The sequence below is a fragment of the Herpailurus yagouaroundi genome, unplaced genomic scaffold (genome assembly GCF_014898765.1).
Source record: "Herpailurus yagouaroundi ecotype Mexico unplaced genomic scaffold, PumYag 195, whole genome shotgun sequence".
Taxonomy (NCBI): domain Eukaryota; kingdom Metazoa; phylum Chordata; class Mammalia; order Carnivora; family Felidae; genus Herpailurus; species Herpailurus yagouaroundi.
In genome coordinates, this window is record NW_024412426.1 from 9,511,402 (window position 1) to 9,536,135 (window position 24,734).

The following is a 24,734-nucleotide window of genomic DNA, read 5'->3' on the forward strand; positions in this document are numbered from 1 at the left end:
AGTTCCTTCCTTCTCTCTCTACAGACACCCCAGCCTCAAATTGTTCCAGAATTACTGAAAGGCTGAAAATAGGCTCCTTTTCCCATTATTAAAGAGGAGGATGCCCTTTCTTAAAACCTAACCAGGAATTATTCATTGAGCATTTCCTATTATATTTATCACTACTCTCTATAGTGGAAATATCACTTAGAGAAAATCAGACTGAATAAGATGACTCCAAGTTTTATTGACTATGCTTACAAATGGGCATTTTGATTGACATAACCAGGTACTTACTACAAATCAGAAAAACAAACCTTAATTTTAAAATCTAAGGCAATCTTGCTTCTCCTAAAACCTTACAGAACAGCCTTAAGTTTCTTTCTTCCAGTACCTTTATTTTAAGCAAGAAGGGGATGATCCATGCAATCATAGGTGAGAGTGGAGGACATCAGTGTCAATTATGTTTAGTTTGACTTCCAACTCTTCTTAACTTCATTTACTGTCGTCATCTCTTCAGAAAGGACCTAAGATACTGTTTTAGCCCCAGTTCCTCCCATTACAAGGCTCCACCTTGACGACCAGAACGAGGATAAGTGGAAAATACATCAGACTTAATGCCAGAAAATATGTTCAAATCAAGACAGTGATACTTTCTAGCTATGTATTAGAGTAAATCAATATGTCTCTATCCTCATCTGCAAAATGAAGATAACAACACCTACCTTACAGGATAATTTTGAAAACTAAAAGAGAAAATATGTGGGTGTAATTTATAAATTATAAAGGACGATTAAAATGTAAGGTAACATTATTATTCATTTATAAAGATGGTTCATTCATTTTTCAGTGACTATTGAATGTTACCATATGGCAGACATTTTGCTAGGCACTAATGATACAAATCAAAAAATATATATTGGGGTGCTTGGGTGGCTCAGTCAGTTAAGTGTCCAACACTTGATTTCGGCTCTGATCAGGATCTCATGGTTGTAGTATCGAGCCCCACATCGAGCTCCACGCTGAGCCCTGTCCCTCCATCGCTTATACTCATTCTCTCTCTCAAAATAAATAAATAAACATTATAAATATCACTGGTCCTTGAAAGCTTACATTCCAGTGAGGAAGAAGCAAGCTCAAGGTGGAGAGAAGCATGCTCTGGTTATGGGTGCTAGGGGGCCAGAAAGAGCACTCAGACTGGGGGATGGAGGGTGGGGGGGCTCAAGGGGCTTTCTGGGGAGGTGACATTGGAATTGTTTCACTACAAATCCAAAAGCACTCCTCTGTGAGGTGGTCTACACAATCCATGGTCCTAGTCCCCAAGCCAGTTCAAAAGTGTCCCAATTCCTTAAGGCAGAGTTTCTCAGTCTTGGTACCACTGATATTTTAGGCTGGATAATTCTCTGTTGTGGGGGGCTATCCTGTGCATTATAGAATGTTTGGCATCATCCCTGACCTCCATCTATCTGATGACAATAACATGCCCTATCTCCCAGATTTAAAACCAAAAACATCCCCAGATGATGCTAAATGGCCCCTGAGGGGCAAAACTGCCCCCAGTTGAGAACTACTGCCTTGAGGTCATGGAAAACCAATGTAGGTGGTTCTAGAAGGAATGGAATGCATACAATTAGTGTCTGGTCTTATACTAGGTGTTCAACAAATATTGAATGAATGAATGCATGCATAAGTGGAGTAAATGAGTGAATGAGCTTTCTGGAGTCCCTTTGGCATATTCCTTTGGGGATCCATCCAGAAGATCCCTGGGCTAGTGATTAAGTTCTAAATACCCAAGTAAGTGATAACAATAACACGACATGCATTTATACAGTGCTCTATGCAAGTTGTATGATCTTGGGCAAGTAATTCAAACTCTCTGAATCTCAGGTCTGCCAGTTCTTAAATGGACATAATAAACCCTGTCTTGCAAGGTCATTGGCAGAATTAAATGAGACAATCAAGGTAAAACATAGAAGCATTACAGGTTTAGCCACTCAACTCCTGGGGTGTAACTGACAAGAGGAATCTTAGCAGGATGCCCTCCCAGCTCCTACCACTAAGCTTTATCCATAAAAAAGACAAGGAAGGTAGTTTGAGCATATACATTTTTCTGTTGTAAACATGTGGGAAAACTGGGCACTGTGTTAGGGCCTGATATACCCGCTATCTAACATCCCCGCAAACAACCAGGTTAGTTAAGAGACCCAGACAGAGAGTTGTGACTTGCCCGAGATCACAGCTAAGTAAGTACCTCCCTGAACTCTAAAAGCTCAGCCACCACTCAGGGATGACCTACCTCTATCACACTAAGGCTTGCTGGGATTGAGGGTTTTGGGAAAATGCTTTTTGTATTCTGTGTTCTGTAGTTTCGTGTAGACATAGATGACCAGATCGGGAAATTTCTCCTGCAAATACTGGAAAGGTTCTCCAATTCTCGACTTCATCCTGAAATGAAACATAAACATATTGGCATGGTTGCCCCCAAATCGTCTTCCCCCATTATAGCATCTGCGTCCAAAGATCTCTTTGCTCCCTTGGTTTCTAGAGCAGAGGGAGTAAGGACTTTAAAATCTGACAGAACAAGGGGCACCTGGGTGGCTCAGTCAGTTAAGCATCCGACTTCGGCTCAGGTCATGATGTCTCAGCTCGTGAGTTCAAGCCCTGTGTCAGGCTCTGTGCTAACATCTCAGAGCCTGGAGCCTGCTTCAGATTCCGTGTCTCCCTCTCTCTCTTCCCCTCCCCTGCTCACATTCTCTCTCTCTCAAAAATAAATAAACATTAAAAAAATTTTTTTTTAATCTGACAGAACAAGATTCATCTCCTAACTCTTCAACTAATTAGCAACTCGATTTTTGTGAACCCGTTTTATTCTCCATAACATGGAGATTACACAGTTCCACAGTCCCTTATCTACAATTCCAAAATCCAAAAGAGCCCTGAAAACTGCAAGCTTTCTGTGAGTTTACAGCTAACATTTTAGGCTGCACCAGCTGATTTCACTAACAGGGGCTACTTTTGAGACTTTTACAGCACCACATTCACTTTAGCCAGCTGCCTGGGCCCCTGCATTTCTTCCCACAAGGGAGTCACTACCCTTCTGTTCAAGAGAGCTCAGCAATAGCTAAAAAGGAGGATAAGAGCCTGCGGGGCACATCTGTCATTCACTGTAAGACCCTTGTGTTGGCCTTTTCCAGAGGGAAGGAATTACTTTTCTTCCATCAAAATAAATTTCCTATTCTAACAAATAGCAGATATAAATTTAGAATTGGATTTTTAATTTTTTTTAATGTTTATTTATTTTTGAGAGAGAGAGAGACAGAGCACCCATGGGGAAGGGGCAGAGAGAGAGGAAGACACAGAATCCGAAGCGGGCTCCAGGCTTCAAGCTGTCAGCACAGAGCCCAATACGGGGCTTGAACTCATGAACCACGAGATCATGACCTGAGCTGAAGTCGTACACTCAACAGACTGAGCCTCCCAGGCAGCCCTAGAATTGGATTTTTAAATCACCCTCATTTCATAGATGACTTACAGGAACAGAAATAGTACTTACTCTTTGTTTTTTTCTTCATTAATATGTTCTCCCAAATTCCGGATGAACTTTAACAGATCACTCACAGTATTCTTATAACGTTTGCGTTTGTTTTCATAATACTTATTCATTTCTTGCATAACGTAGTTGTCAATCTACAAAACAAAATGTTAAGCAAAGATGTAGTAGCAACACAAAATAAACCCTAACGCACTATTAGTACAAAAAAGCAAAATGCGAATTTGAATATATGCCCAAATTACCACTGATTAATAAACTAAATTAATAGAAAGAAAAAGAACGGAAGTAAATACTATAACATCAAAATGCTAACAGTAGTTGTGTCTAGATGTGGGATTATAAGTAACTTCACATTCTGGTACCTATTTTCTCAGTGAATTGTTTTCATAGGAAGTTAAATATATTGAAACATGGTTTAGACATTCATTGGCTACTATCCTAGGAAATTTACTCGTTAGACTGTACAATATTTTTATCCTGGTGGCCACCTGTCCAAGTTGGTAATTGATTACATTTCCCCCCTGAAGAGGGGTGTTCAGACTAAAATCGGACCCGGCAGCCATTGCCAAAATGAGTGTGGTGGGTTTTGTTATGTTCTGAATCCTATTTCCAAAGGTTCCATGTTCCTCCTTGTCTCTAAGTATCTCACAGCAGCGTCTCCCAAGCCCATGCCTTTCTCTGTGTGTTTGCACCCTTGTAGGTGGCTCTCCTTTTTACAAAGCGTTAGGGGTAAGAGAATAGCACCCAACAGTCGTGAAGATAGAGTCCCTCAAGAGTCACGGGTGACTAGACCACCCCAGTGAAGACCTGCTGAGACAGTCCACATGTGCCACGTGCAGCGCACCTGGGAGAAGGGCTGAGCCACTGCACGCCAGCGCGGGGCGCCCCGGAGGGAGGAGGCAGGAGCACACGCTGGAAAACTTGGCTCCTTGGGGCTGCCGCAAAGCTGAATGTATGACCGTGAAAATGGGCAAGTCGTGAGAATTGACAGAAAGTCAAAGTCTCAAATGGGAATTAAAAGATAAGACTTGAGGGGCGCCTGGGGGCCTAGTCAGTTAAGCATCCAACTTCGGCTCAGGTCATGATCCTGTGGTTCATGGGTTCAAGCCCCACGTCGAGTTCTGGGGTGACAGCTCAGAGCCTAGAGCTTGCTTTGGATCCTGTGTCTCCCTCTCTCTCTCTCTGTCTCTCTGCCCCTGCCCTGCTTGTGCTCTCCCTCTCAAAAATAAATAAATGAACTTAAAAAAAAAACCTAAAAAATAGTAAAAAGGTAAGGCTTGAAGTCAGTCAAAATGCATCATAAGTCCATAAAGTTTTGGGGAAAGAACTGATGAACTGGGAAACAAAAGAACAGGTTCTCCTTCCCAGGCGCTGCCAATCTTTGCTTTTCCAGGTCTGGCTATTTCAGGTTATACCTCTGAGTCTCAATTTCCTCAGCAATTAAATGAACGGGTGGACTTCATGGCATCATCACTTCGTGCAGTGAGTAGCTTTAGCACACAGCATCGGCAGCCCGACTGCCCAGCTTCAGATTCTTTGCTGGCTCTGTGCCTTTGGAAAAAGTATTTGCCTGTGCCTCAGTGTGCCCACCCACAAAAGGGAGGTAATTGCCTCAGAGGTTGTTATAAGGATTAGCTGTGGAAACTCTCACAAAGCCCTGGGAACTATAACTGCCATAGAGTCAGTGCTACAGAATTGTCAGCTGTTATTATCACTTGTTCTTGTTTCAAACTTCTCTGTTGCTAAAAGTTTAAGTTTTAGCTGAAGTTTTATAGACGTTCATTTAGCATGGCATACCTACTCCATGCCAGGAATTCAGTAACAGACATGACAACGGACAGTCTCTGCTACCCTGGAATTTACAGGGTAGTGGGGAGAAATGGACACTAAGGCAGCAATTATGAGTGTGATGTGTCATCTAGAGGCAAACAAGGGAAGGAAAGCAAAATGAGACCCAGAAACAAAGAGGTGTGAGACAAGCAGTCCTAGATCAGGCATATGATTGGGAAGCTATTGGTTTCGGTCAAAGACCTGGGGATATGGATTCTCCCATAGTGCTTTGCACTGTCTCCAGGGAGCCCAGCATGTATCATACAGCCAGTGTTTCTGTGGGTCTCTTGGCCCTCCATGGACCATGCTGTACTCTGCTTTACATGCCCACAGCCTCACATGGGTCTAGCACGAAACTGGCACTCGATAGGTATCTGCTAAGTAATAATAACGAAAGTTTTGGTAGCATTGACCAGATCGAGGTGATGATTGATTTGTTATGTTTTACCGTATTTAGTTCAAGTTAGGTGGACCATTTCTTGAAGAAGAGAAATTTGAAAGATTTCTTCATGGTGTGTTTCCCTAGTCAGAATGTAGATGTGTATGTGGGCCCTCAGAGCTGGGCTGGACAGTCGGCAGAGGCAGCCAATCTCTCCCTGGACTGAGAAGTCTCACGGTGCGGGACCTCCTTGGGGTTAAACTCTATTTAATCAGCTGCTCTTGTCACAATAGTAATAGGATGATTAGCCAGGCCTCTCTTAGAACCAGGGCTGGAGGGAAAGAGCCACGAGAAAGGAAAAGACTCCTGGGCTGGGACGCGGCCATCCTGAAGAGAAGTCTAGATGAGAGTCTGTCTGTCAGGAGGGCCTAGCCTCTGAAAGATGAGACAGAGACCCAACAGGGCAGAGGGGGCTAGGATGGGGAGGAAGGCAGGGAAATCACATCTTCTACCCCTTGGCTGAGCCAGGCCAATAGTATACTGAAAGTTAAAAAAAAAAAAAAAAAAAAAAACTAACATAACACATTACACAGATCCTTACTCCTGGAATAACTTCCAGACACAGGAATCGTTCATACCTTAGAAGTCCACTGGGCAAAACTTCTGGAACATTCAGACATTTCAAGTTGCAGTAGTTGGACAATCCTGCTGTTACATTTTCGCATTTTAATGTCCGATTCATTTCCCACATCCCTAAGGGTCCTATAGCGGCTGAAGATGACAAAATTATCATGGTCATTCCACTCTGCCTTCTCTTTTCAGAAAGAACAATGTTACATTTCGGTTTTTGATAAAAGTAGTAAAACCATGTCTCTAAAAATTCTGTATGATGGAAGAGGCAGGCATCTTGCTCTCTTTCTCCGCTCCCCCGGGGGGGGGGGGGGGGGGGGGCTTTTTGTTTTGCGGGGAAAACAAAACCAGAATCCAGAGACATTAAGTCACTACTCCAAAGATACACAGTCAGGAGATGCCAAGCTGAGAGGAGAGCCCAGGTCTTCTGATTCCCAGCCTAACTCCTTCCCACACCACCTAACCATGGTGGTTAATTTTATGTGTTAACTTGTCTGGCCACAAGAGACCCAGATTAAATATTATTCTAGGCATATCTGTGAGGTGTTTCCAGATAAGATTACTATTTGAACTGGTGAACTCAGTAAAGCAGATCACCTTCCCCTTGTGAATGGGCCTCGTCTAATCCCCTGAGGTCCTTGAATAGAACAAAACCTGGAATTCACCCCTTCTTGTCTTATGGCTGCATCTGGGACATCAACCTTCTTTTGCCCTCACCCCTTTTGGCTCTCAGACCTTCAGACCCTTACTGGAATCCCCATCATCAGTGCCCCCTGGCTCTCAGGCCTTTGGATTTAGACTAAATTACACTATTGGGTTTCCTGAGTCTCCAGCTTGCAGAGGCAGATCATGAAAATTCTCAGCCTCAGTACTGCCTGAGCCATTTCCTTATGAAAAATAAATATATATTTATACTTATCATTTGGATATATGATATATGATTTTATATATAATATATATATAGTCACTGTTTCCCTTCTGGATGCCTGAAATATGCAATCAAGCTTTACTTACTTCTCCCAACTCCAAAAGAAGGGATGACCCAGCAGGCCACTCAGATGCTCCTTCACATTTTCTCCAGGGTTGAACAGGTGATGAATGAGGTTACAAGTTTCCTCATCTGGAGAAAGTTGAATCACCTCTTCATTACTTTTAGTCTTCAGGGTTTCAAAAGGGATAGCTCCCTTCTTTACCACATATAGGACCAGCAGTCCAAGGGCCTGCATGAAACCCGTAAATTGAGCTAAAGGTATTCAAGAATTATCACTCTGTATGGAGGTGTGATATAGGTTATGACCAAATGGAAAGTGGGAGAAATCTCAAGGAGTCCACAGGCTTATTAGGGAGAAAAGACACAGGTAGTGTATAAAGAACCCTTCGAGGCAGTATATGGTCCCCACAACTGAGGTTTATAAGGAGTGAAAAGTAATCATGGGCCAGAGTTGTCAGGGAAGACTGCTTAAAGGAAGAGGAATTTGAGCTTGATCTTAAAGTATGGACAGCATACAGATAAACAGGGGAGAAGAAAAATATTTTAAGCAAGGGAAATGGTAGGAATCTGGCTGGGAACTGGGACTTTGGGTTGGGGCTATGTCAGGGAGCAGATAAAGGAGCCAGTCCAGGTCCAGTGGGACAGAGTGATAGCCCCAGGAGTTAGGTCATGACAGGGAGGAAAGGCCAAGAAGGAGGTCAGCATAGGAACTTCATGCAGCAGGCAAGACACCAGTCAGGGAAGAAGCTAAAATCTGAGGCTTTTAACAGCAAAGGCCAGACATGGATAGAGAACTCTTGCTCCTGGGGTTGAAAGTTGAGCACCCTGGAGAATCCCCCAGGACAAAGCTGCCCTGACAGGATCAGAATCAATCTGGAACCTTTGGTCTGCAGAGGTCAGGCTCTGTTTCTGCCCTCTCTCCTCCCAGGAGAAACAGCTATTTCAGGGTCTTAACCCTTTTGGCCTAGATTAGTCTCTTTCAAGCTGAAGATCAATCTCATCCCTCTCTTGTGTTTCAGAGGGCTGTAGTATCTGGCCTTCCCAGGAGTTTAGCACCCCAGTTTGGATGGAATGGGAAAAGAAATCTCAACTGCTTTGTCCTTAGGCAGAAAATACCTCCTGCAGGAATTCTGGAGGTGATTTGGAGATGCTTCTTGGAGGTAATTTTAGAAGAGATGTGGCATGCTCGATTTATTTACTATCTAGCTGGTGCAGGAGGAGAGAGATCCAAAGAGATACAGAAAGGAACCACAGCAACAACCAACTCCACACCAACCCAGAGAAATGCTACTGTCTGCACAGGACTGAAGGCAGCAATCTCTGGGAAAACGCTGTGAAAGTTAGTTAAAATAGAAATGATGACCTCTAATTGGCCATAGGACATAAGGGAATGAATGAAACAAAAAAAGGAAGGTGAGAGATGGAAAAGTAAACTATTTGTAGAAATTACCTCTAGATCTGTCTTGATTTCCTGCGGCTCTCCACCCCACTTGATGCTTTTATCGAAATCTGCCAGGCAAACAGCATTCTTGGAATCTAGGGGATAGTTTGTAGAGATGCAATGAAAATCCTTTCTCTTCCTGTTGTAATTAACTTAAATAAATATGTTCCGCAATGTGCTACCATCGCCAAAGAAAGCAGCAATAAAGCTTATATCTGCATGGCCATTTGCTCCTCAAAAGAGCCATGTGCACCACATCGTTTCACCTGTTAGGTATATGCCAAGGGCAGGATTTAAATTTTATTTTTTTCCAGTCCTGGGGGTGAGGTAGGATGAGGATAAATTTAACTAGCTCCCCATTCAGGCAATTCCTGGGGGCAAAGAGCACAGGTTTATAAAGAAACCGCTGGCAGGAGTTATGTTGACTTCCTAAGGCTACACAACAGCTAACCAACAAGATTCCAAATCCAAGGCCAGATTAGCACAGCACTCCACTAAATCAAGCCCATCACCCACAGCCCACTATGATGCTGTAAGCAGTTATCATGGATTAACCATGTGCTTGTTATGAGTCACTGCCTCATCCCTTCTTTAGAATCCTTCTCCCTGGAAAGAAGCCACTGAGTCCTCAGACAGAGGGATGCATGGACAGGAGAGATCCGGAACAATATGAGAGGAGAACAAGTCAGTGATCTGTCCTTGAAGAAGTAGCTCCTGCTTCTGGCTTGAAGGAGTCAAAGAAAGAAAACTGGGTAACTCCAGATAGGATGACAGTCAGTAGAATTGTGTGCTTCTCGAACCCTTTTTATTCTGAACTTAGATATCAAAGTTGCACGGAAACCCACAGTCTAACAAAAATGCTTCCACTAAATTATTCAATAAGGGTCTAGTGAGGGGGAAAATGACAATGGAGGAGGAGAACACGGCACAGATCCTGCAGGGTTCAGAGTCGCTGAACAAGGAGATAGATATTGAGTGAATAATTATACAAATAAACACAAAGTTCATTGCAACTTTAAAAGTACTAGCCAAAAGTGCAGGAAACTGAAAGTTTATAACAAGAACCACATGGCTGTATGTGGGAAAGAAGTCTTCCTTGAGGAAGGACTCTTAGGGCACCTGGGTGGTTCAGCTGGTTGAGCATCCAACTCTTGATTTCAGCTCAAGTTATGATCTCACAGTTTGTGAATTTGAGCCCCACATGAGGCTCCATGCTGTCAGCATGGAGGCTGCTTGGGATTCTCTCTCTCCCTCTCTCTCTCTCTGCCCCTCCCCTGCTTGCATTCTCTCTCTCTCTCTCTCTCTCTCTCTCTCTCTCTCTTTCAAAATTAGTAGAATTTGAGTGGATAAGTGGAGCAGGGAAGAGAGAATTCCAGATAGGAATTCCCAAGGCAGAAAGGAACCCAAAGAATTCCGCTCTGACAGAAAGCAGGCTGAGTACCTGGAGAGGAGGGATGTAGTTGGAAAGAAGGTTGAAGGGGCAGATGGGATGCAGATCATAACCAGGGACTGTTTGCAGCTATTCGAACTAATAAATCCCCTTCATTGTTTAAGCCACTTGGAACTGAGTTCTACTACTTAAATTGGCAAGTGCCTGATGGAACACTTCACATCTCTGCCTAACACTTGATTTTTTTAACAAGCCCCAGTTTTGTTTTGTTTTGTTTAGATTCAATAGACATTGTTAAAGTGCTATCAAAATTTTAAACTTACATCATCACAGACTGTTAACAGTTGATGGGCAGAGTCCGGACAAAATCTGCCCACTCCACCCTGCTGTCAATGAATGAATCAAGAACCTCTTCATCCTCACTCCCACCACAGTGATGTCATCTAAGATTAATATATTTGTAATTCTTAAAAAAAAAAAAACAATGTGCATAATTTACATAAACAATGAATTCTTTCTTTGTTTATTCTTTGCTTCTTGTAAGTTACTATTTTCTCCCAGACTGTCTCTCCTTCCTTATGCATATCCTCTAGCAGATCTTTCATGTAGGGTCTGTGGGCAGAAAGTTTTCCTGGATCCTTGAATGCTTAAAAAATGTATTTCAACAAATGGTGTTGGGAAAACTAGACAGCTACATGCAAAAGAATGAAAATAGACCACTCTCTTACACCATACACAAAAATAAACTCAAAATGGATCAAAGACCTAAATGTGAGCACTGAAACCATTAAATTCTAGAAAAAGAAAAAACATAGGCAGTAATTTCTCTGACATTGGCCATAGAAACATTTTTTCTAGATATGTCTCCTCAGGAAGAGAAGACAAAAGCAAAATTAACTATTGGGACTACACTGAAATAAAAAGCTTCTGTACAACAAAGGAAACCATCAGCAAAACAACAAGGTAACCTACTCAGTGGGAGAAGATATTTGCAAATGAGATATCCAATAAGGGGTTAATGCCAAAAAGGTATAAAGAACATATGCAACTCAACACCAAAAAAACCCCAAACAATTCAATTAAAAATGGGCAGAGGACCTGAATAGAAACTTTTCCCAAAGAAGACGTACAAATAGCCAACAAACACATGAAAAGATTCTCGACATCACTCATCATCAGGGTAATGGAAATCAAAACCACAATGAGATATCACCTTATGCCTGTCAAAATGGCTACAATCAAAAGGACAAAAAATAAATGTTGGTAAAAATGTGGAGAAAAAGTGTGCACTGTTGGTAGGAATGTAAATTACTATAGCCACTGTGGAAAACAGTATGGAGGTTTCTCAAAAAATTAAAAATAGATATGATATGATCCAGTAATTCCACTATCAGATATTTACCCAAAGAAAACAAAACACTAATTTGAAAAGTTATATGCAACCTTATGTTTACAGTGTTATTTACAATAACCAAGATTTACAATAACCAAGATACAATAACCAAGATTTACAATAACCAAGTAGCCAAATTGTCTATCAACAGATGAGTGGATAAAGAAGATATACATATATATCGAGAGAGAGAGAGAGAGAGAGAGAGAGAGAGAATGAAATATTACTCGGCAATCAAAAAGAATGAAATCTTGCCATTTGTGACAATATGGATGGTCCTAGAGGCTATCATGCTAAGTGAAATAAGTCAGAGAAACCTAAACACCATAGGATTTCATCATATGTGGAATTTAAGAAACAAAACAAATGAACAAAGAAAAAAAGGGGCCAAACAAAAAAACAGACTCTTAAATACAGAGAACAAACTGGTGGTTTCCAGAGGGGAAGTGGAGGGGGATGGGTGAAATAAATAAAGGGGATTAAAGTGTGCTTATTGTGATGAGCAGTGGGTAATGTATAGAATTATTGAATCATTATATTATACATCTGAAACTAATAAAACACTGTGTGCTAATAATACTGCAATCAAAAATATGTATTTATTCTGAATCACATGTGAACAATAATAATGTGACTGTTCTCTCAGTCAGTCCTGGATGCTATGACAAATCACAATAGACTGAGTGGCTTAAACAACAGAAATTTATTTCTCACAGTTCTGAATATTGGAAATCTGAGATGAGGGTGTCAGCAGGACTGGGTTCATGGTGAAGACCCTCTTACTGGTTTATAGACAGCCATCTTCTTGCTGTGTCCTCATATGGTGGAAAGATAACTAGCTAGCTCTATGACTTCTTTTTTTTAATGTTTATTTATTTGTTTGTTTATTTATTTTGAAAGAGAAAGTGCAAGTGGCAGAGTGGCAGAGAAAGAGGGAAAGAGAGAATCTCAAGCAGGCTCCATGCTATCAGCACAGAGCCCAACACAGGGTTTAACCTCACAAACCATGAGATCATGACCTGAGTGGATATGAAGAGTCAGAGAATCAACCAACTGAGCCGCCCAGGCAGCCCTCTATGACCTCTTCTTATAAGGGCATTAATCCATCCAAAGCAATTTTGAGAAAGAACACATCTAGAGGCATCACACTTCCTGGTTTTTAACTATATCACAAAGCTCTCATAATCAAAACAATGTAGTACTGGTATAAAATGAATTAAACAGAATCAAGAGCCCCAAAATAAACCCACACATATGTATTCTTCACAAGGGAGCCAAGAATACCCAATGGGGAAAAGACAGTCTCTTCCAAAAATGATGTTGGAAAAAAACAGATAGTTACATGCAAAAGAATGAAAGTGGAACCCTGTCTTACACCACTTAAAAAACTACTTTGAAATGGCTTAAGGCTGAAATGTAAGACCTGAAGCCCTATAACTCCTAAAAGAAAACGTAGAGGAAAAGCTCTTTGATATTGGTCCCACCAGTGATAGTTTAGATCCGACACCAAAAGCACAGGCAACAAAAGCAAAAATGAACAAGAGGGACTACATCAAACTAAAAGCTTCTGCACAGCAAAAGAAACCATCAACAAAATTAAAAGGGAATGTACAGAATTTAAAAAAAAAGCTGTTTGCAAATCAGATATCTGGTTTGGAGTGAATTATAAAATTCATTCAATACAATAGCAAAGATAAAATGTTCTGACTGAAAAATGGGCAAAGGACCTGAATAGACATTTTTTCCAAAGAAGACATTAAAAGAGCCAAAAGATACATGAAAAGGTGCTCAATATCAGTAGTTATTAGTGAAGTGCAAAACAAAACTATGATGCAATATCATCCCATACATCTGTTAGAATAATCACCAAAAAGACAGATGACAAGCACTGGTGAGGATGTGGAAGAAAGGGAACTCTAGTGTGTTGTTGGTAGGAATGTAAATTGGTGCAGCCTCTATGGCAAACACCGTGAAAGTTTCTCAAAAAAATTAAAAATTGATAAAATAGAAAAGTATATTTGAAGGAAATGAAATCACCATCTTGAAGAGGTAACTGCGTCTCCAGGTTCATCGCACCATTATTTATGTTAGCCAACACATAGAAACTGGCTGTGTCCATTGACAGATGAAGGGATAAATAAATAAATAAATGGTACACACACACACACACACACACACACACACACACAGCGGAACACTATGCAGCCATAAAAAGACAGAAATCCTGCCATTTATGACAACATGGATGAACTTTGAAGGCATCATGCTAAGTTTAAGAAGTCAGACAAAGAAACACAAATGCTATATGATCTCACTTATATGTGAAATCTAAAAAAAATAAAACAAAACTGAGGGGCACCTCAGTGGCTCAGTTGGTTAAGCGTCCAACTTTGGCTCAGGTCATGATCTCATGGTTCATGAGTTCAGGCCCCACCTTGGGCTCTGTAATGACAGCTCAGAGGTTGGAGCCTGCTTCAGATTCTGTGTCTCCCTCTCTCTCTGCCCCGTCCCCATTCATGCTCTGTCTCTCTGTCTCTCTGTCTCTCTCTCTCTCTCTTAAAAATAAACATTTAAAAAAATGTTTTTAAATAATGAAAAAAAAACTGAACTCATAGAAGCAGAGAGTAGATTGGTGGTTGCCAGTGGTGGAGGTCAGGGAAATGGCTAAAGGCAGTCAAAGGGTACAAACTTCCAGTTACAAGATGACTAAATTCTGGGGATGTCATGCACAGCACGGTGACTATAGTTAGCAATACTGTATTATATAGTTGAAGTTGCTGAGAGTAGATGTTATAAGTTCTCACCACACATACACACAACAGCAACTATGTGAGGTAATGTGTTAACTAACTGCATTGTGGTAATCATCTTGCAATATAGACGTATATTATATCATCACATTATATACCTTAAACTCACACAATGTTACATATCAATTTTCTCTTAATAAAGCTAGAGAAAATGAAAAAATTATTTCTAATTGTGAAAAAAAAAGGCACTAATGCCTTCATGAAGGCTCCACCCTCATGATCCAATCTCCTCCCAAAGGTCTTATCTCCAAGTGCCCTCACATGCAGATTATTGTTTCAACATATGAATTCTGGGCTGACACTAACATTCAGCTGTTAAATAGGCTCTTTCTCCTCAGTGCCTTCCTTTGGCATTCAGGTTGCTGATGAGAGAAGTCCCTTACCAATCTGATTTTGGTTTCTATGTAGGTAATTTTTTTTTCTCTTGGGAGCTTTTGAGGTTTTCTCTTTTTTCTTTGATGCTTTGAAATTCCTTTAAGATGTGGCTCAATGGAGTTTTTTCCATACTTACCTCAGCTCTTGGTGAGTCTTTTCAATAAGAGAACTATATCCATCTTTTAGTTCTGGGACATTCTCAGCGATTTTTTTTCAAATATTGTTTCAGCCTCACTCTCTTCTTCCCTCTGGAATGCCTATTAGAACTTCTGGATCTAATTCCTGACTTCTTAAACTTTTTCCCTTTCCATCCCTTTATACTTTTCTATTATTTCCTTGGAGAATTTCTTGGGCAAATCTTCTAGTTCACTCATTTAATCTTCAACCCTGTCTTGAGTTTTAAATTTTTATTTTATTATGTTTTTATTTTATTTTTGAGAGAGAAAGACAGAGCATGAGTGGAAAAGAGACAGACAGAGAGGGAGACACAGAATCTGAAGCAGGCTCCAGGCTCTCAGCTATCAGCACAGAACCTGATGCGGGGCTGGAACTCACAGACAGTGAGATCATGACCTAAAGTGAAGTCAGACACTCAACTGACTGAGTCACCCAGGCACCCCAAGTTTTAAAATTTTAAACAATCATATTTTTAAATTCCAAATTCTCTATTTGGTTCTTTTCACAATGCTTATTCTTGCTTCTTGGAAGACATGACCTATCTTTATTCTCTGGTTTTATTAATTATATTCAAAGTTGTATTGTGGTTACTTAATAAGGTAAGCTAAGTAAATGCCCATGTACTAATCCATGGAATCTGTGAATATTTATTTTTTTTTCTTTTTTTAATGTTTTATTAATTTTTGAGACAGAGAGAGGGACAGAGCATGAGAAGGGGAGGGGCAGAGAGAGAGGGAGACACAGAATCGGAAGCAGGCTCCAGGCTCTGAGCTGTCAGCCCAGAGCCCAACACGGGGCTCGAACTCACCAACTGTGAGATCATGACCTGAGCCGAAGTTGGATGCTCAACTGACTGAGCCACCCAGGCACCCCTGAATATTACTTTATATAGTCAAAACAAAAAAGGATTTTGCAGATGTGATTAAGAATCTTAAAATAGGAGAGATTATCCTGGGTTAGCAGGGTGAGTCCGAAGTGTAATCACGTACATCCTTATGTAGTGAGAACTTTTAACAACTACCCTCTGTGGAGGCAAAGGGAGATCTGACAACACAAGAGAAAGCAATATGACTACAGAGGCAGAGATTAAAGTGATGCTACAAGTCAAGGAATATCAGCAGCCAAGAGGAAGAGGCAAGGAACAGAGTCTCCCCCCACAGGCTACAGAGGGAATTTGGTCTTGGTGACACCTGATTTGGGGCCAGTGGTACTGATTTCTGGCCTCCAGGACTGTGGGAGAATAGGTTTCTATTGTTTAAAAAAATTTTAATGTTTATTCACTTTTGAGAAAAAGAGAGAGTGCACAAGCAGGGGAGGAGCACAGAGAGACAGAGACCAACTCTGAAGCAGGCTCCAGGCTCTGAGCTGTAAGCACAGAGCCTGCCAAGACACAGGGCTCAAACTCAGGAGCCATGAGATCATGACCTGAGTCGAAGTCGGAGGCTTAACTGAGCCACCTAGGCACCCCATAAGTTTCTATTAAGACACCAAGTTTGTGATCATTTGTTTCAGCAACCATAGGAAACTAATACATTCAATTAGCTTTGTTTCCTTGGGTGTTAATTCTTCTATTTCATGCATCTCTTTTATGGTATTGGTACTTCATGAATATCTTAAGTCATTTTTGACTATAAGCCTCATTTTGCAGTTGAGAATCCCTGATGCCCTGTGAGTTGTTTCTGTTAATGCTATCCAACATAGGGGAATGGAGGCAGTTGTCAGAACTGCTTTACATTATTCAGTGAAACTTAGGGGTAAGAAGGACATGCCACTCAGTAGGGTGCTTTGGCACAAATCTTGTGGGTTTAAATGTACTTTGTTTCTCTTGAGATCATCAACCACCCAGTGTCTTGAGTAGCAGCCCTGTCTAACTGTCTGCAGACAGACAGGCCTGTCATAGATGCTTGGTCTGTGGGGGAGAGGGTATGCACGGGGTTTGAGCTTCCTAGTTTCTACCAATGCAGTAATCTTCCTGTTACCTGGTCCTTTGTCCTCTCCTGCCTCTGGCTTCCATTACTCTTGAGTGGGGCTTCTTTGCACTGATCCCACTTTTATGAGTAACATCTAGTTGTGGCCTCCTGCATTTATACTGGCTCCTGTGTCCTTCTTTAACCCCATCCAGTCATGTTCAGTCTCTTAATGACTCTTCAAAGATTTTGTCATGTAAAACTTCTTTTGTTATTGTGATCTCAGCTATGAAGTCATTTAACCATCTTTCCCTATCATTTTAGGGATTTAATACAAAGAATAGTCTCTAGTATATGTTAGGTTCACCACCTGAGGCAGAAATATAGTCTATTCTTTATTGTTCAAGCTTAAGAATAGAAGAGGTGGTGCCAGAAATTCTGAAGAATAGGTAGTGACAAGTAATTTTCTTTAGAACATGATATATGACCCTTTTGCATCAAGATAGACATTTAGAAGTGGGAAGGAACCTGCCCTTGGCTGAATCTTGAGACTTCTTCACTTGGTAGAGCTGCACATATTTCTGGCCTTTGTCAGTCTCCCCAGCAAAGTTGCTTAACACCAGGAAGGAGTGCCACTAGTGGCTTCAAACTAAAAGCCAGACTCCAGTTGTGTTCTTAGGTTTACCTACTTCTTTCCAGGTCTTGTCCAGGACCTTAAACACTGTTCTCTGCCTTTCCATACCTGAACCCTCTTTTTGTCTTTTTCCCCTATACCTAGCTTAAATCTCAATGCATGCCTGTAGATTAGGTAACTGTTTCTGCTTAGCCCTCTAGACAAGAACTTGGCCTTGGTTGAGCACCTATAACACAGGTAACTTGTCTAACATACTGCACTTAGACCTCATAACAACCTTATCAAAGCAGTCTTATCAGTCTTAAACAAGAGAGAACTAAGCCTCACAGAATCAAGTGACTTTGAGGTTGCAAAGCTACCAAGTGGCAGGACTGGGCTGCAAGCCTCCCTCAACCTGTCTAAAGCCAAGACTCTTTCTACTGCACCACATTGCCTCCTGGGACTTTACACTCAGCTCTGCTTCTTTTCTTTAATGTTGCTTTCATTTGTTTGTTTGTTTGTTTGTTTGTATGTTTGTTCATTGGCTTGAGCCAGCGGGTAGTGTCTTGTTCTGCCTACTTGGAGGCTGTTTCACTGTGTTGCATCTTATCCTGGCATGCCCAATTTTGACCTCAGTTTTGCCATTCAGTTTTACGGTGACTACCATCTTGTCTGAAGGAACATAACTTCAGGATTCTCTGACTTGCAGGCTACTTTAGGAATTCCAATTTCTGGAGCTGACCCCATCTAAGACATACCTTCATACTTGCATTTGCCAAAGGAAGTATATAAGGTTAGCCTGGTATTCCATTGGCATCTGGGACCTCCATGTGGGGTAAAGGTTATACCTCATAGCAGGAGAGACTGCACTATAATTAAGAATCAGTTTCATTAGTCTTGAACAGAATAGTATACATGTACTCTACTCTTTTCCTATCTATAATGAAAATCCTTTCCTTTTGTAAATAAAGACCCCATAATTTTTAAGAGAAGACTGGGGGGACTTACCTATTAAGATGTTTCCGGGGTGCAGATCCTGATGAGTGTATCCACACAGTAGATGTAGTTCTTCCACAGCCTTAAATACAGAGAAAAGGACATGCCGGGCAAATTCATCTTCCTCATTTCCCACAGCCTCCCCTCTGTGCTTATCCAAGTGTTCCTCCAGTGTCTGCTCACAGAGGGCAAGGCACACATACAGACAGTCCTTGTGGCTCTCACTCCCATAGAACGTCACCAAGTCACTGTTTGCTCGGCTGCTCTGCAGACAGGAGACCTCCTTTTGTCCATGTGTGCTGCCTTCATAGAAGCGTTTCACAGCTACTTCCTGCCCTTCGTAGAACCCCAGGTAGACACCCCCTTCAGAAGTGTCAGCAATTTTATATTCCTCATCAATAAAGATCTTGAGTTTGCCAATCATAGGGCGGTATATTCTGTGGAGATGTTCCAAGGCCTCCCCCCAACGTGAGCTTTGAGGCTTCCAGTCTTCAGCAGGAGAGTGAAAATCTTCTCTGGCTCCATGAAGGAGAAGAAACCTTGCAAGGGAACTGTCATAGTTGCGCCTCGCTATCATAACAAGATCTCCACAGTCTGTGCTGGCTCCTTTCTCGCATAACAGTTGAGCAATTTCTTCCAGTTTGAGTTGGACAGCCAGCAGAAGTGCTGTATTGCCCTCACTGTCTGTGTCATTAATCTCTATATGCTCTTGTTCCAGAAGCATCTGCACCAAACCCAAGTGCTTCTTTTCCACTGCCAGGATCAGGGGTGTCTTCCCTTTCTCTCCCCTCACATTGACATCAGCCCCATGGTCCAGCAGAAGGCGAGTGAGGACCTCCACCTTTCTATCATCAGAGTTCCTAAGTGCATAGATCAAAGCATTTCTGCCCATGTTGTCACGGGCTTTGACATCTGCCCCCATCTCATCAAGGAGGACCTTCAAGGCATCCACATGTCCATTTTCAGCAGCATCCATTAGAGCTGTGGCCCCTCCTTTTCTAAGCCTCTTTTGATCCTCCTTTGTCCTTCGACTCAAATTCACCTTTGCCCCACTCTTATATAGGAATCTTAAGGCTTCGACTTTACCATTCACAGCAGCTTCCATGAAAGCTGTGAAGCCATTAGCATCATACTCATTGACCTCTGCACCTTTAGAAAGTAAAAGTTCGAGCACCTTCACCTTTCCTCCAATCCCAGCGATGATGAAGGGAGTGGCCTCATTCTTCTTCCTCAGACAAGGATTAGCGCCGTAACGAAACAGAAGATGTAGCATGTCCTCCTGGCCACTTTGTACCGCATTATGCAACGGTGACCAGCCCCACTCCTTTTCCTGGAAATTGACATCAGCCCCTCCTTCCAGCAATTGCTGAACCAGCTTGATGTCTTCTTTTTCAACCGCTTTGATCAACTGGTTGTCCTCCACTGATGCCTTCCCCTTGCTGGAGGGTGTGGGTCTCTCCTGAAGGTTGTTATGGCTCTTGCTCTCCATGATGGTAATTACCAGTGGCTACAACTCTGTGCCTTTCCTTTAAGAAAATGAAAATTTATCTTCTTGGGACTTGATCAAAGAGACATGGAGCTCTTAGAACTCCTGTCAGGGTAAATCGGAGTTATCTGACTACGGACCAGCAGTATGAGGGAAAACAATACTCTTGCAGTCTTCTGACATCCCACCAGGAGATAAGAGAGCTATCTGTAATTTCACAATAGTGAGGAAGCATTTGAATTGGAAAAATTAATCTGGTTATTAATATAGAACTATTTGCTCTAGAAAATTATTATGCTACAGTCCCACCACCCAGAAATAGCCATTGTTAACATTTTAGTATATTTCTATATATTTTTTAAAAATAGTTGAGATCATGCTATGTAAGGATGTTGTATAAGTATCCTGCTTTCTTTCACTTAATGCCATCGTATAAATAATTTCCTATGTTACTGCAAAGTCTTTTAAAATATTTTTAATGGTTGGGGCACCTGGGTGGCTCAGTCGGTTGAGCAGCCAACTCTTGATTTCAGCCCAGGTAATGATCTCACGGTTTGAGACATCAAGCCCCTGCCTCAGACTCGGAACTGATAGCATCAAGCCTGCTTAGGATTTTCTCTCTCTCTCTCTTTCTCTCTCAAAAATAAAGAAATAAACTTAAAAAAATTTAATGGCAATATGCCACCAGACAGTTGCTTCATTTCCTTATTACTGAGCAGTATTTATTTTTTTTTTAATTTTTTTAATGTTTATTTATTTTTTTGAGACAGAGCATCAACAGGGGGAGGGTCAGAGAGAGAGGGAGACACAGAACCCAAAGCCGGCTCCAGGCTCTGAGCTGTCAGCACAGAGCCTAATGCGGGGCTTGGACTCACGGACCGCGAGATCATGACCTGAACCGAAGTCGGCCGCCCAACCGACTGAGCCACCCAGGCGCCCCTATTTATTTTTAAATGTTTATTTTTGAGAGAGAGTGCAGGCAAGGGAGGGACAGAGAGAGAGGCGGAGAGAGGATCCCAAGAGAACTCTGTGCTGACAAAGGTGAGCTCAAGGCAGGGCTCGAAGTCACAAACCATGAGATCATGACCTGGGCTGAAGTCAGAGACTCAACTGACTGATCCACCCAGGCACCACTACTGAGCAGTTTTTAAAAACAATTTTTAAATAAGATGTTTAAAATTAGAATTTTTTTAAACCATTCTAAATAATGGTTCAGTTAATTTAGCTTTTTAAACTTTATTTTCTTTCTTTTTTTTAATGTTTATTTTTGAGAGAGAGAGGGAGAGAGTGCAAGTGGGGTAAGGGCAGACAGAGAGAATCTGAAGCTGGGTCCAGGCTCTGAGCTGTCAGCACAGAACCCGACACAGGACCCAAACCCACGAACTGCAAGATCAACCTGAGCCGAAGTTGGACGCTTAACCAACTGCACCCAGGTGCCCCTAAAGCTTGTTTTCTTATGAGAAATCTTATAATAGATTTCTTATGATAGATTTCAAAGAACTGAATGCCTGGTCAAAGAGTAATGGCACACTAACAGGTCTTAAGTGTTAATTTGCTTCAAGCCTATGCACTGGTGTGTGCTGACCTGAGTCCCTCGGTCTGTAGCCGAACTAATCTACTTTCCTTGAGATGTGCAGACCTTGAGGAGTGAAGGGCCAGCTGCTGCTGATGCCAATATGTCTGTTCAGGGTCATACTGACAAATGACTAACTGCCTGGGCATCTGCTTCTTTGGCATGCAGCCCCCACCCCCTCCCTTTCCCCATGCCTTCCCCAGCTTCCCTTGCATGGGGAAGATGGTCTTTGAGACGTTAGTCTGCCATCTTCCCGGGTTGTCAGATTCCTGAATAAAGCAACCTTCCCTTTCCCACCATCACCTGTCTCTCTAGTATTGATTTTTGAGCAGCTAGAAGCCAAACCTGAGTTTGGAACCAGTTCTCTGTCCCACAACAAAAGGATATGATCGTTTTAAAAACTCTCAAGCTATGTTAATAAATGTCTTCTGATGTCATATAAATATACTCTTGCCAGAAATAGATGGGCTCTTAAAAAAAAGAAAGAAAGAAAGAAAGAACTCTCATTTATAGGGGGAAAAGAAATCTGTGTTGTGTCAATTTGCATTTCCTACGCCACAGGAAGTGTGATTCCTCTCAGCGTGTTTGTTCGCTGGCACTGGGCAGGTCTTCTTTGTGCTTCTATTCAAAATAATACAGAAAAGCGCAAAGAGCTTAAGCTCCAACCTCACAAGATTGAAGTCTGAACTGCTGGTTGTGTAACTTCGGACTGTTACTTCCTAATTGTGTAGCATTAGATTATTCTCAATTTTGTTTCCTCCAGAGGGGGCAACAGTAAATACAGTCATGCATGTCACGTATGGCAAATATTAGGCATTCAATAAATGAGAGAACTAATAATGTCCCACTATGAAAAAATAATAATTCAGCAAATCCTGGTCTCCCCACCTGTGTGCACACACACAGCACATAAACAGGGGACCTGGTGGTGTTGAGTTAGTCCAACGGCCCTCCGCCAGGTGTGAGTAACAGAACTGCAATTCAAGCATGAGCACCAAACTGTTACTTGCGTATCTGTAAAACTGCACCTGCTACAGAACCCACATAGCAACCACTTTTTGGCAATCTGGCCACCCGGACAGTATCAAAGGCCCCTCCCTCAGAGATCTCATCGATCGTGCTATGAAAGCACACCACCCTGGCAATGAAAACTTGGGGACAAATGTTCATGTGCAGGGTTCCTGTTACGGCAGGTGTGAGATGGGCTGGTAGAAATAAAGGAGCAGGGAAGGGAAGGGAGTCAAAGAAATCCCAAATAAAATATCAGAGTAAAGAGACACTGCAGCAAAAGTGCTATCATAGACAACAGCCGGCTTTCAGTTTCGTTTTCTCCGACTCACCAGAGGTGCCGGACAAAGAAGGCTTGAGTTAAGCAATGTGTGAACTGTGGCCAAACCTTGGAGCTCCCAGGAGGGCTCCGGACCAAAGGGCCCCCTGCCAGCGGGCTCTGAGCTCCCTCCCGGGTGTCCCACACCCCCTTCCACCTCCAGACCCCGGAGCCCAAGGAATCCCTCGAAGGGAACAGCTTCTCAAGCGTTCCCAGCTCTCCTCTTTGTGAGGTCTTACCTTCTAAACTCAGACGCCCCTCAGCTATTCCTTTGAGGTCATATAATCTTCAAAGCCTGTCGCCTACAGGAAAGCACTTCTTGCAAGAGGTTCCTGAGCCACAGGGCGGAGCTGAGAGGAGGAAAAACTGAGCCAGAAAAGAAAGGATCAGGGCCTGAGCAAAGTGCCCTCTAGAGGACAGTGGGGCCTCCACTCTGACTGCCCATGGCTAATTTGACGTCCAATATAGAGCTGTTCATCTTTCAGCCCTTTAGGCTTTCAGGCCACCGCTTCCAGCTCTATCTTTACATGTTCTTCTAAATCCCGACCTTTCTGAGGGAAATGAGTGGTAAATGCATATTTATTGAACTCTGACTGTGTGCCAGGCGCCCTGCCCATTGCTTCACAAGTGACATGACCCCAGTTGACCCCTAACAAACCTGTTGATGATGAACCTGTGGCTCAGAGAAGCTAGATAAACCCAAAGCCCAAGCTCCCTCACTCATGTGGGCATACTCAACTCACTCACTGCCCGAGGCACGGAGGCCTCCTCAGGCGGGCACCAGGATGGCAGTCTGGAGACTTGGTCCTGCAGCCAGCACTGTGGCTGTTTAGGGGAGTGACCTCAGGCGGGTGGATGGTTTAACCGCGTCGAGCCTCAGTTCCCTCGTGGAACGTGGTTTTTAAGATTCCTTTCTGCTCTAGAAGTTCGGTTCTTGCCACTCTCCTCGCACTGAGATGCATACTGTGTACTCAGGGCCGCAGTGGGAAATATTCCTGTCCACAAGGAATATCCAGTCTTGCTGGGGAGACAAACTCCTGACCATCTTGAACCAGGAGAAGCAAAGAGGGGGTGGCTCAAGAGACAGGTAGAGTGTGACAGCGGGCCTGGTAGGAGGAGACTTTGTTCTGCTCACAGAGACGCCAGCCACTAGGCTGGTGCACAGCTCCAGACTCTGAAGACGGAGCCACCAAGAGCAGAGGCAAGCAGGTCCAGGAGTGAGTGGGAAACTGAGGCAAGAACATGCAGAGAAACACAGGCCAAGGCTACATATCATGATGTCCCCCTCCATCCCCTGGGCTTCCCCTTTCCACACACAACATGCTAGGATGGGGACACAGGGTCCTTCCCCTTTCCTTCTTTGGACCAGAAAGAGCCCTAAGGCTGCAAGGATTAGCCCTAAAGTGCAACTAAACTGCATGTTACTTACCAGAATCTCTTCTTGTTGGATCTTGGCAAGAAGACAATGGGGTCGAGTTGAATCAAATACATGACTGATGTTCTCACAGCTTCCTCACAATTTTGCTAATGAAATCTATGTTTCCCTGCTTTCCTTTGACTGTAGTAATCATGCACCTCACCTATTCTGTGAGCCTGTTAAGAACAGATGAGAAAGTAGAGATGTGGCTAAAATCGGAAATTAAAATTTGCAACCAAAACAAACAAAAACAGGATGCTCATGACCCAAGTGATCAAAAAGCAGAATTCTGAAGGAATAAACAAAGGAGTAGCAAGAAATGTGGGCAAGACGAAACAGCTAGCATAGCTAGAAACTCCCTAGCACCTGCGACTGAATAGAGGCTGTTGCCAGGGTATTCTATGCTTAGGAGCAGGAAATGGCAAGACTCTTGTTAGCAGATGTCAAGGCACTGAGTCTCCAAAATG

At 42.6% G+C, this 24,734-nt stretch overlaps 1 protein-coding gene across 2 annotated transcripts; it reads right to left on the bottom strand.

Moving 5' to 3' along the window:
* Positions 1–206: 206 nt before the first annotated feature.
* On the bottom strand, positions 207–23,198 carry RNASEL (ribonuclease L). Of its 2 annotated transcripts, none has more exons than XM_040446528.1 (7): positions 23,090–23,198; positions 18,477–19,990; positions 8,813–8,898; positions 7,386–7,591; positions 6,380–6,512; positions 3,533–3,666; positions 207–2,424 (listed from the first exon to the last, which is right to left on the bottom strand). In XM_040446528.1, exons 2-7 carry the CDS (start codon positions 19,951–19,953, stop codon positions 2,286–2,288), a joined length of 2,175 nt encoding a protein of 724 aa, XP_040302462.1. In that variant the 5' UTR covers positions 19,954–19,990; positions 23,090–23,198; the 3' UTR covers positions 207–2,285. The 2 variants fall into 2 exon arrangements, with proteins under 2 accessions (XP_040302462.1, XP_040302461.1); XM_040446527.1 differs by having other exon boundaries at positions 18,477–20,157.
* Positions 23,199–24,734: the final 1,536 nt, after the last annotated feature.

Coding starts and splice junctions, on each gene's coding strand:
- RNASEL (XM_040446528.1), bottom strand. CDS start 19,953: ATGGAGAGCAAGAGCCATAACAACCTTCAGGAGAGACCCACACCCTCC. Junction 7,592..8,812: donor AAATCAAGACAGATCTAGAG/GTAATTTCTACA, acceptor GGTTTCATGCAG/GCCCTTGGACTGCTGGTCCT. Junction 2,425..3,532: donor AATGAAGAAAAAAACAAAGA/GTAAGTACTATT, acceptor GTTTCATTTCAG/GATGAAGTCGAGAATTGGAG.